This window comes from Egretta garzetta, unplaced genomic scaffold (assembly GCF_000687185.1).
Source record: "Egretta garzetta isolate BGI_Z169 unplaced genomic scaffold, ASM68718v1 scaffold215, whole genome shotgun sequence".
Classification (NCBI taxonomy): Eukaryota; Metazoa; Chordata; class Aves; order Pelecaniformes; family Ardeidae; genus Egretta; species Egretta garzetta.
The window spans coordinates 7986540-7999410 of NW_009259719.1; the positions used below are offsets into that span (position 1 = coordinate 7986540).

The following is a 12871-nucleotide window of genomic DNA, read 5'->3' on the forward strand; positions in this document are numbered from 1 at the left end:
CTATATATGTGGACAGAGAGCGTAGGCACAAGTGAGAAAGTGTCAGCCAGCATGGGATAAACAATCCAAAATTATATGAATTATTGTAAAAGAAGGTTATTGAAAACTGTGGTTTGAACTTTGATGTTTCTGTGTGGTTTTTTTTCTCTCCTTAAATGCTCATGAGCTGGATGATTGGTGACCCAATTTTTGATAAACCAAAGAGGCAACAGTCTAGTTTCACTGCGTTTAGTGAAGCAGGATCAACATTTCTGTGAGATAATTTTGCCCTGACATCTGCTGTTATATAGTGTACAAAATGGAGCTGCATGCTACCTGTGCACCTGGCCTTGCATGAAGAGAGTGACTAGGTGAATCGTCTGCGTGTCAGGGTTTCTCTTCAAAGGCAGCATTGACCGGCTGTTCCTCTGGCAATGACTTGTGAGAATGGGACGAGCTGGCCTGGGGCACAGAAAGGCTCTGTGAGCTGATGTGCTCAGGCCTGCTGTCTGCTGACCACGGAGCTACGTGTCCGCTTGGAACAGCTTGTGCTGCTGCTGTCAGTAGTGCTCCCTCAGGCACGCAGGAATTCGCAGTTATCCGTTCTGCCCGCTTGCTGTTCCCTGCCAGCCGTTCTGAGTATGTTGGGCTGATTGGAATTATGAACGAAGTTGCTCTGCTGTGGGTTTTGTGGGTTTGGAGTTTTTTCTTTGTTTTTTGATAAGTATTTGGTTATCTCTGTGGTCCAAGGGTTTTACCCCAAGGAAGATTGCTTTTGAAGTATTGGTCTTGCAGAAACAGCTTCTCTTTTGTCTCTGGGGAAGCGGAGGTAGAAGATAGGCTTCTCTCTTACTTTATTCATCACAGCAAGGTCCTAAAGTGCAACTTCTGATCTTGTTGGGGTTTTTTCTATTCTGGAGTGGCTACATTTCAGGTTGCTGGCACAAGACACTATTCTTCTTTTAATAATGAAAGTAACAGTTAATTATTTCAACCTGGGTGGAGAATGCAGTAAGAGGAAAAGAGAATTTTCCCAACATTTCAGATGATGATGATAGCATTAAAAAAATGCATGTTTGCTCAAGTCAAGAATAGAAGAGGTAAACAAAAAAAGGAGTCTTCAACTATGCAAGGCATCATTTTTTGGTATTTTAGTAGCAAATAGTTTACCAAAAAGGTCAAAGTTCTTGCGGGGGGGGGTTCAAAGGTTTCTTAGCAGACTTGTAAGCTGTCTTCAGGTGTCCACAAAAAGTTCTTTTGCGGCAGACATGGGTATAGGCTAAAATACAGGGTTTTCAACTAAGATGCAGGAGCTTTTATACATCTACATAAATACACTTTTATAAATCTACCCTATTCTTCCCTTCCTCCTCCTTATAGGAAATGTGCAAACTGACCATAAATACCTTTAGCATGTTACGAACTTATTTAGCAGCTAGACAGGAGGACTAAAAGTCTTCTGATGTAGTCAGTGTAAAATGGGGTAGGATGTAAAGCGCTGTGGTATCATCATACCTGTGTTCTTCCATGTGCAAATGTGAATCGGTGGTGCTCTCTTGTAGCCAGCCGCATGCCAGGCTGCGTTCCTGTATAGCCAGGGTGTTGACCGAGGTGATCGTTTCCCCCTTTAGGGAATCTTGGGGCTGCCTCTGGAGCACAGCATCTCGCAGTATGAGGAGTGAAGTCAGGAGATGGTTAGGAGGCTGGAGTACATGATGAGAGGAGGGGTCTGTGAGGTCCCGGGTGGTACAACTTGTAGAAGAGAAGGATGAGAAGGGGTCTAGTATGTGGTCAGGTACTTTTTAGTGAGTTTTGAAGAAGACGGAGCCAGGCACATTTCAGAGTTGCACAGTGAAAGGAAAAGAAGCCGCGGTGGCAAATTACAGCAGGGGACATCAATTTCCACAATGTGTGTGGTAAAGCACCAGAGCAGGTTGCCTGGAGAGGTGGTGCAGTCTCCATCCTCCAGGATAATCAAAACTTGTCTGGTTTCTTATCTTGTTTCCAGCAGTAAAGCATAGACATTTCTGGGTTGCGTTTGCAGTCTGTGGAACACAGTGCAGAACAGCTCCACACTCCTCTGTGCAGAGGGTGGTATGGTCAGTGTTTTTCTCCTCTTTGCAAGTTAGGTGTTGGAAAGAGGGAAAAGGGTTCCATAAACTGAAACAGCCTGCTTTTCTGCTTAAAAGGGAGAAAAAGAAACTTCTGCATTTAGTTCCCGCATAGAGGGCATGATGTATGGGCAAGGGACTTCTGTAATGCCAGAGTGGAAGTTGAATGAACTGATAGCTAAGGGAACAGATTTACAGGAAGGGGGTGAGTAACCAGGGTAGATGTCTGCAAAGCTGGAAGCTCAAAATCAGTTCATTAATGTAGCTAAGGTAGTGGACAACTCTGTGGGTTTTTGATCTGTTTCTTCAAGGATGTGCAAAACTATTTAAAAGAGCTCATGATTTTTGAGCCTAATCTCTATTTTCATCTTAGAGGATAGGGGAAGGATGCTAGCAATAATTCACTTTGCCACTGAATGATCACCTTTTTTCTCGGGCATCTGTTTCTTTTTTTACATGAATATTTTCATAGTGGTGGTATGACTCAGTAGAAAGAGGCGGTGTTGCTAGGCAGCAGTTTGAGCACTTTGCAGATGCCATGTGATGGCAGTAAGCTGCCTTGTAATAATCCATTGGTGGCAGTATTCCTGGCTGAGGTTCTGTATGGCACAACGAAAAAAGCATCTCTGACAGGAGCAGATGCTGCCTAGCAACTGCCAGTGCTCCTGGACCAGCCTGAAATACCTTCACTTAATTGTAGTGTGATTTTGGTCATATAAAAAAACCCTTAAGTATAACAGATTGCTTTCCATTCTGAAGTATATTTTTCTTCCTCAAGGTTTTGCATAAAAGTTCATAAAGACCATTAATAAGGTCAAAAAAAATCTTTAGCCCTCTTCTAAATCGTGTCTTTTGTTTAATCCCTACTCTTCGATTGTAATGTTTGGATGGCTTTTAATCAGCTTTTGATAATCTTTTTTTTTTTGTGTGTGTGTATTACATTAGTGCCTGGCAATTCCAATCGGATTAGAGCCCTGTTCTGTGTCACCAGCACACTGCAAGAAATGCGCCTTGCTGCAAAAACCTTTTGTTGTTTTATTTGGGTAGTTGTGGGTTTAGGTTGTAATTGGATATGCCCTCTCCTTTGTACCTAAATTCTTTATATTGTCCATCTTGCTTAAACAGCAGAATGTTTTGGAAGTACTAGACCTGGGGTTTGTTCCCTGTTTTCTTCGTAAACATATTTGCTGCATGTGGCCTGAACTTCCAGATAAATTAATTTCTGGCAAGTAATTGAAACATTCACCCACAATTAATCATTTAAATAGTTGGAAGGTATACTGTGAAGGTGAAAACATTCTTCTAGGTATTTGTAGAATAAAATGAAAATGTTTTCATTTTAATTTCCTTGTGGTTCTGCTCCCTTGTCAAATATCATCAGAGTCTAATTGTGCAATCTATGAAGCTGCCAGGTTTAATCAAGCAGTTCCACAAAAATTTAATCATATTGGCCTTTAATTGTGTTATAAAAATATGAAGGTTTTTCTTCCTTCATAAACTACTTTTTGGTCTTTTAAATTATTAAACCCGCCATTTTCTGTTTGCAAGAACTACTCCTTCCTTGCTGGAAAAAGGTTTGCGGTTCTGAAAGAGGCTGGAAGGTAGGGGGTGGTTTGGAAAGTATTAATTCTTTGCTGCCTGTAGGCGTGATTGTGCAACACAGTTGCCTCACAAAAAGGTAAAGCTAAATCTTGACTCTTAGCTGTCTTTTCCTCTAACTGGTAACTTTTATCAAGGTGGTGTTTTGTTTTTTTTTTCCTTGCGCAGTTACACTGCTGTGGCTTAGAGACTTTTCCCTGTCTGCCATATATAAATACAAAGAGCTGAAGTCTGTCACCCTTCTTGGAAAATGAATTATTAAGAAAAGGTAGTTTGGAAGGTTCTAAAACTGTAAATACTGTGGAGTGGAAGAATAGAAATGGATTTTTCACTCTTTTTATTTTAATACAATTCCAAGAGGGTATTGATGATGCAGGATCTGGACAACTAAAAAACACTTTCCATATGATGCACAAGTGAAGCATGGAGTTCTGGAGTGGTGTGGATGTTAAAGGCTGATGTGGTTCAAAAACATTTGGGTGGGTGGCTCTGTAGAAGAAAAAATATAAAGAGGGCTATTAAATACATTTATGAAATTAGTACTAATAAAACCTTCTAGTTTAGGAAGTCCCAATCCACAAACTGCTCTGGCTGGGGAAAGCTGCATCCTTGCCCTGTTCTGGTACCCCTTCTTCATCTCCTTGATTTTAGCCTCTGCTAGGGAAAAGTTTGATTTAGAACCATCTTTGGTCTCACCTACCACAGAGACAGTTATGTTATGTTACATGGAGCCTTTATTGTCATCTAGATACTGCAGGCAGGAAAATTAAGTTAATCTTATTCAGCTGTTAAAACTAGCTTATACTGTTGGATACTAGGCACTTTTAATAGATGGTTTCATATGAAAAAGCGTTTTAAGGAAAGATACATCATTGTCATAAACATTGTTTTATCAGTCTGGAGTAATTTCATTATTTTCTTAAAGATCAATTGATATCAATCAATCTTAGGTTTAGAGATTGGACTTGTATTCCATGTTAACTAGCAGTAGTGATAACAGGTAGTAGTTGAATATGAAATTAAAACTCTACAATCTTGCAGTCATGTATATAAGATTATTTAAGAAATCACAGTAATTCGTTATGTGTGGTGAGCACTGGGGTAGGAGGGGAGCTTTGCTGTGGGGGTAAATATCACTTAGAATATGACTCTGTTTAGGAGCCTTCCCCAAGATTGCAAATAAGCTATAAGGTATAAAAATTATTCTGGAATTCAGATAACAGCTTTCACCAGTATACTTCTATTCATGTAATTACTGATTTACAGAGTGACCCACTCTGGTAGTTCTAAAATAAAAAAACCGACATAAACACTTCAGGCAATCAAAGTTTACTATCACATTAAGCAAATTAACAAAAACCCTTTACAGATGACGGCATGTGACGTTTATTGTAAAATTAATTGTATTCTGCTCCGTTATAAGGACTGTGAAATGCTTGTTACCCAAAGTAAACATGAACACCAAATTTTCAGTTGGTGTGATTTAAGATATGGTTATGTGTTAAAGCACAAATGACACCATCAGAAAACTTCAGAACTTTGACATTTGTAACACAGAGCACAATTCAGTGCCTGCTCCGTGGGTTTATAAATTGGCAGGGTATGACGCTGGGTAATTTGGGTATAGAGCAACACATCTGCATCCGGGCTTCTATGTATTATCCTTGCCATCCCTTCTGAAACTAGTTTGGTTGAAGGTACGCTTAGAGCGTGATTAATGCATAACCTGAATAATTGTGATCTGACTGTAGGACAGAGGACTTACAAAAATTAAACAGCATACTTTAACCTGAAACTCTTGCTGTTCTGCTGGTGTCATCTAAAAATATTGTAAGTTACCAGACTTCTAGTAAGACAGATAGTAATAATGAGTTGAGAACTGGAAAAAACTGTCACAAAGGCCAAGATTTGTCTTTTGAAGCCATGAGTAAAGGGAGACATGCTGAAAGTTCACAGAATTATGATTGTTACAATGGAAGGATTTTAAGAATTTTTGGTTCTTTTGTTACATTTATGCAACTGAAAAAAGCCTAGTGAAACTAAAAAAAAACCAAACCCAAACGTATGTTCACAGCTGATAATATGAAATGTTGTGGGTTTTTTCCCCAGAGTTAACCCATAGAGTTCATTAAATCTTAGCCTCACCGACATCTCGAGATAAAGAAAAACTTGTTTTAGCATATTGGATAGGTTCTAGCAGCAATGATTTCTATTGTGGAAGAGAAAATATGAGAAATAAGTAATGATTTCTAAAAACCCAACTTTATGATTAGAGAAACAGTAATTTAGATTTGGGGAAGGAAAAGGGGACAATGTAAACCTCCTGAATTGGTTTTGTTTCTCAGCCTTCATCTAAATAAATACTTGTAATTTTCATTGGTATGTATTGGGGGGTGGGGAGGAAAAGGACTCTGTTCCTTTATGAAAAGAAATTACTTATGGGCTGAACTGATATTTTAGACTATAAATAGAACATTACGCAATGTCATTATGCAATTTTTGCAGGCTTTACTACAATGTGTAGAAATAGGTTGAAAAAATTAGAAAGTATATGAGAAGGCATGTACCTAGGCATGCCAGTTCATTGTACTGCAAAAAAAAAATTTTTATGTATAGGCTAAGAAAAAATGACGCTTTAGGGGAAGCAGCTAGATGCTGCGTGATCTTTATGTGGATGTATTGTGCTGGACAGCCCTTTGGCATTTTCCTGTTCTTGTTTTGGGTTTTCCCACTGTTCATGTAAAAAATGTGGCACATTTCTATTACTGTGTTTACTATGTAATTGACATCTGTTTGAGAAAAAAAATGATCTGTGGAGGCACTGGGACCCAGGTGAGACTGGGTGGGGAAACTGGGACATAGGAAATTGCATGGGAATGAATTGCGAAAGGAAGATACATTTTAAGTGTTACCACAGCAAAAATGAAAACAGGTCTGTTATTTAGGCATGCAGCAGAAAATAATAATGACACATATGAAAGCTAATGTAGCATTTCTCTAACTGTGAATTGTATCCTCTCTTTTTTTTTTTTGTAGTAATAGTGTTCAGATGAGGTCACAAATCGATAGATAGCAAGGGACCACAGAAGCTCAGGCTGTGATTCCATAACAACTGTGCGAGAGAGATCATAACAGTCCAGCCGCACACCCATCTTGCTCCGTGTCCTGCCTTTGCCGGTGAGCAGTGGTGGGTGTTTGTGGTGTAGCAGCACAGCAGGGTAAGCGTCTGTGATGCTTTCTGGGTCAGGGCCTTGCTGAGCTGAAGGTGGTACACATCCATTAATTTGCCCTATTCACTTTCGAACTCGAGTGAGGAATTTTACAGTTTATGCACTGTGTGGAAAAATACTTTATTTAATAAAGTCCTAAACTCTTCTCTGCTGTTTCATTTGACACTGCTCTGCTTTTTGTACTGGAAGGGATGATTAGCACTTGTTCCCTGTTAACCTTCTCCATGCAATTTATCAATTACACTCTCTCCACCCCTTTCAGCTGTCAGTCTTATTGGTAGAAGAGTCCTATCTTGGTTCATAGTTAATCATATAAAAGCCCTTATCAGTCCTTCATATCTCTCGTCTCACATTTTCTTCCTTTCCTTATGCTGTTCCATCCATTTTGACAAAGGATACATTTTTGACAAAGGGAAGAGGGGGAGACTGGCATGTGGGGGTTCATTGTGAATTTTATACAGCACTGAAGGTAATGGTGCCTTCCCTTTTTTCTGCTGTGACGTGGCGATGGTGAGGGGTGTGGTGCTTGACAATGGCCAAGCACTGAGCTTATGACAGAAACTCCAAATAACATTCCAGGGTTTCACTCAGTGTGGTAATAGCAAGGGGAGAGATGATTTTTTTTCTTTTTTTTTTTTTTTTTTGTATGTGAGATTAGGATTGTTTGTCCCTCATGAAACACCATGTAGGTGAACGAAATGGTGTACCTCTGCCAGTTCTTCTCGTGGTACTTAGGTCTATCTGCAACTGTTTATCACCCTGAATAGCTTGACTGGCTTTGCAAACTTCATCACTTTTCTAAATGATCAGCTTTTCTGGATCACTTAGAAATACTTTAAACAGAGGAGGCTCCAACAGACATCCCTTCGGAGCTTGCTGGTCAAACTGCCTTCACTAAGAAAACTGGCTAGTACTTCTGTCTCCATATCTCTTTGCTCATTACTTGTTGGTGCAAATGCCCTCCCACATTGTCACAGCCAAGCTCAGCTTCTGCAAGAGCTTTTGACAGGGGTTGTTCTGGCATAGATTTTGTAAAACCTGCTGGATTGTGTCAACTGAATCTTCTTTGTCCATATAGCAAGCAGCTCCTTTAGATACCTAACTCATGAGGAATTGGTAAGATATCAAAGATGCACTGACCCTTTCTTAAGTTGCCATGTTTATCTGTGTCCCCTTATTCTTTTGGAGCAGTTTCTTTTACTGCTGGTGACTTACGATGCAGCTGCATATGCTGTGTCAGGGCATGTCCATAGGCAAAGAAAATGTTTCTGAAATTGCCCTCTCCTGGACCTTTGGCTTTCCAAACTGCTTTTCCAATGCCATCTGTTCTTACATGTTATACCCACCAATTCCTTCATACTGTCTGCTACAGCTTGAGAGTAACTGTGAATTAGTTTGTGCCTTTCTCATTAATAACTTGCAGAGGTGCAGAGGGGAAGGGTTTCCTTTGCTGCAGCCCACTTTGATCCAGTTCAAGTACCACAGTTAAGGAACCTTGGAGATAATTCATGAAAGTGGCATGTGGTGCTTTTTCAAAGCATTCCTCTTTGGCAGAGTATTGGGTTTAATTGCTGGCTGAAATTACGCTTTGTGAGGGGGAACTATGACCTCCTTATAAACCTGAATGATGGCAAGAGGCTTTAATATGTGAAAATAGGTGTTAAATATTTCAGTAGTCTGTCCTGGGATCCAGGAGGGATCGTTCAGATCTGTTAACTGGTGGGTAAATGCTTTGCTGTATGCCTATTCTGATGATGCATTACTTCTGTATTCTGGTGACCGAGGGGATAACTCTTTTAAGAAATGATGGAGACTTGTTGATTGATGGACAGTTTGTAGATGATCCTATGCTATAAGGAATTTTTCTGTGGGAAGGACAGACATCAGTTATTGGAGTCCTCTCTGTAAATTATGTCTCCAGAATGGTTAAATTATTCCTTATTTCCCATATACATTTATGTTCATATTTTTCAAATAGTACTGCTAAGAAGAACTGTGTGCCTAAAAGTGACTTCATAAATAAGATGTGTTGCGTAATGCATTTTTAGCTTAACAAGTAACATCCATAACTTTGGAAGTAACCTTTGGAATCATATCTCTGAGTATAAAATAGCTTCACATTTCTGGAATTTGGTCATAATCAGTAGCTATTTTTATCATTATTTTTTATTTCAGAGATGTTAAATTGTGTTCTTGTTGAACAGTTTTAACAAGATATGGTTTGGTGTATTGGGTCAGTAGGTTCTTTAATTTTCCTGGACTTCCATTTAGTGTGGCTGGGAAGTCAACTACACTTGAGATTTGGCTTCTGTTATTTTGAAAATACCCATATTGCTGTTCACATACCTTACGGATTATTAAAATTGTCAGGCAGAAGAGACACAATTTATTGATGGCTACAAATTCATCGATGAAGGAATTAAGAGTTCCTACTGCTGTGTTAAGAATGCGGAGCAATGAGGTGGATGTTATTTTTTTATGAGAACTTAGTTTCTAATTGTGAATGATCATCCAGATTATATCTGCCGTTGAGGGGATCAGTTAATTTCTGTTCTGTGATTTTTGTTTGTTTTTTCTTTTTCAACTAAAGTAGACCTAATAAAAGAGCTTTGGCTATCTTTATTAACAGAGTACTCTGAATTCTAAAGAGCTGATTACATATTGATGCAGTAGAGTCCTTATATCGGATTTTCTTTGTGTGACCAGTAGAATCCTTTTAAAAATGGACAGTTTGCATCTATAAGCTAACAGATCTATTGGAATTACTTCTTGCAAGTCTAAATATATTAAAGCCATTATTCTTAGCCATGTTTTTTAAATTTGTTATATCAGCAGTTGAAAAAAAATCCAGCACTCTATTTTCCTGCTACCTTTCCTTTAGCTTTCATTCCAAGCTCGCTTTTTATGGTTACCTGATAGGGAAGTATCTGAGGACCAAAGAACTAGTAGTTGCATCAGATCCAGTTTCTTTCCCGGTCACATCCTTTGTTTGGTAGTTTTCATACAGTAAGTAATTGGCTGAGGAAGCCAGCTGTTGTTTGCTCATTCAGAACTTCCAATGCACTGTTAACATGCAGTAATGTTTTTTTCAGACTGACTGGTTGGACTCAGCAGAGTAAGACCAGTCAGTCATTAATCTCTCTGCAATTCAAACTATCCTTTTGTCTATGACCGCTAATACTCGCGTGTCCTGTGACTGGTGCCTCTGTGTCATCGTAATCTTGGCACATACAGAGAAGTTGAAAATAGCCTGGAAATTGGATTTAATATTATTACATATATATTAACTTTTTTAGTAATTGTGTATCTAGAATTACTCTGGTAAATGAATGTATCTTGTTGCTGTATTACCCTATCTCCATTTTTCTGGTGTTTTCAATAGTAGCTTTTCACCCAGGACTTTTGAAATTCTGTAGGTTTGAGACATACTTGGATCTTTTAGTATTTTTGTTGGTCTGAACAGAAAAGTCATGTTATTTTTATATAGGATTGCATTTTGCAAACCAGCTTAAATAGAAGATGTTTATGCCTTCTTGTTTTGGTAAAATTGCCTATTACGAAAAAAAAACCCCACACAACATTTTCTGTATTTAAAGGATACTACCATCTAAAATACTAGAGGGGCAAGGAGAACCCGTTAGAGGTTTGGTTGTGACTTGCGAGTGAAGTGTTTGGCAATTGCCTCTATTCCTGCACTTTGGGAGATGCATTAAGCATTTTTTCTTTGGTTGAAATCCATATTTATGATTTCTTCATGGGTGAAGAATGAGTACAGAATGCTGACAAGCTTAGTGTTTTTTCTTGGTTTATGTTGTCTGCATTACTCCAGTCTGGAGCCAGTTGTTAGGTTTCTCCTGTCCCTGATGTAAACAAGAATTTAAAACCTCATTTAACTGATGGTGACTTCTGCTGGGCCCTAGGAGCTGAGATAACAGCTCAGGTTTGTTGGTTTGTTTTTCCCTCTTTAGTTAAACACTGCTTTGAGTCTCACTTTGAGTTCCACTTTGTGGAAGAGCAAACATTTGATGCTGTTTGGTTCTCTTCAGATTTTGATTCAAATTCTTTCTCATATTACTCTCACCTGTGTGGGTGCTTGCCTGGGGTAGGTAGTTTGTTCTTTCTTGCCTTTTGCCTCCATGAAGTCTGTATATATGGTTGAAACTGTTTCACTTTGGTGGACGTTTTTCCTATGCTTTTCTCATTATTTGTTGGAAATCCAGGGTTCAAGAAACACACCTTTGTGGTAGATGGTGTGGAAGATGGTGTGGATGATAGTCTTGGTTTCCATGGTGTTTTTCCCCTGGACTTCAGACTTTCTGGTTAACTGCTTCAAGTTCTGCACAGAGTCTTTAGTCACAAGGGGTTCGGTGGCTTTGACATAAAAAGATCCTCAGGGAGGAGATGAAATGCAGCTCCATCAGGTGGGAGTGTCTTAACCAGAGCCTGAGCGCGTGCATTTAAATGGGAGTGTTGTCCTAAATGGGAAGAAAGGATGATGCCCACTGGAGGTCACTGTTTCGACTCATGGAATTCCACTCACAGTGCTCCACTGTGTTAGTGTAGGTAACACATAGGGCATGCTCGGTGACTGAGTGTATATTTATTTAGAACATTTGAACGATTAAGGTACTTGAACAATTAAATCAAATCTGTGTCTGAGTGAGTTTTTGAATGCTAATGAACAGGCGTTACGGGACTGGGGACAGGATGTACACACACATATGACCTTATTTGCAGTTCTTCCTTTGTTTTGACATGTTTCAGGTAACTACCCATGTCCGTGTCCCTATTGTATTTTGATAAATATGGTTAAAGAATATATCATTATACACCATGATAATTTTTTAAAGTTTATTTTTAAAAATGAGGTTTATTCAGTAATTTTTTTATTGTATTCACATTTTCCAAAACATTAAGATCAGTTCTTATTTTCCATGGTTAATGAAAACTAAAGATATCTAGAAAAATACTTAAGATATATGTCATGTTAGTTAGTGCTTATGAAAAGTACAGGTTGTTATGTATCTTTTGTACATCTACTTAAATAAAATAACATATGGTAATATAGGGGTTTTTTGCAGTATATTAGTTGCACAGGCAGTACTTGAAATAGTTTCAACCTGGAGGAAAGTAATTCCTGCAGTTGACTTCCTATTATAATCTTTGCAGTTAGGACTGCCTGTTCCATTGATGAATTGTGTAGTAGAGTAAGAATTGTGAGACAAGGAAATCTTTGTATGAAATATGAATCAGGGGTTGGTGATTAAAGTGATTACAAGCCTTGCTTAATTCAAAAACCTTTCAGAAAGCATGGTTTTTATGTTGCTGCTGAGTTTAATTTCTGATAAGGGCCGAAATAATGGTATCTGATGAGGAAAAGTTGGCTGGCAGGTTTTCTGGGCAGCTACGTAATAGCTATTTTTATGTAAGTGAGCTAAAGTGCTATGCTTAGAAGAAAAAAAAAAATCACACGAAGATTCAATCCTCATATGTCTCTCTCTGTTTTTCCCCACCCTCTAGTGATATGCAGCTTCCGAGGAACTGTACCGCAAGGCTTGGTCCTGGAACTAGGTGAAACTGTCCAGATCCTAGAGAAATGTGAAGGTAAGTGTGATAGCCAAGAAGGAATCCCATTTTCTGTATAAGAATATAGAAATAATCTAGCAGATTTTAATAAGTTGTTTGGAAATCATGATGCATCAAATAAAAGCACTTGAACAAAACCTAATCTGACCCACTTTCTGCAGGAAGGGCTGAGTGCTTTTGGCACTAATCCAGTCTGATAGGGGGTCAGTGTGTTTTAAGTTAACCATCTGTCCAGAAAATCTTGAACCATGACCTGATTGTTGTATTGTAATTGGGTCTTACAGTGAATTTTCTTCATGTAAACTATATAATAAGTATCTCTTTTTACTGTACTTTTTCAGTGTTACTGTCATGCATTTCAATTAA

The 12871-nt window shown here is 38.7% G+C and overlaps 1 protein-coding gene across 1 annotated transcript in view; it reads left to right on the forward strand.

Moving 5' to 3' along the window:
* Positions 1-2210: 2210 nt before the first annotated feature.
* Positions 2211-12871, forward strand: part of DOCK3 (dedicator of cytokinesis 3) — a 207071-nt gene continuing 196410 nt past the window's right edge. Inside the window, 3 exon segments of the mRNA XM_035894678.1 lie at positions 2211-2295; positions 8555-8638; positions 12440-12523. Of these exon segments, the coding sequence (XP_035750571.1) occupies positions 2211-2295; positions 8555-8638; positions 12440-12523 (253 nt within the window).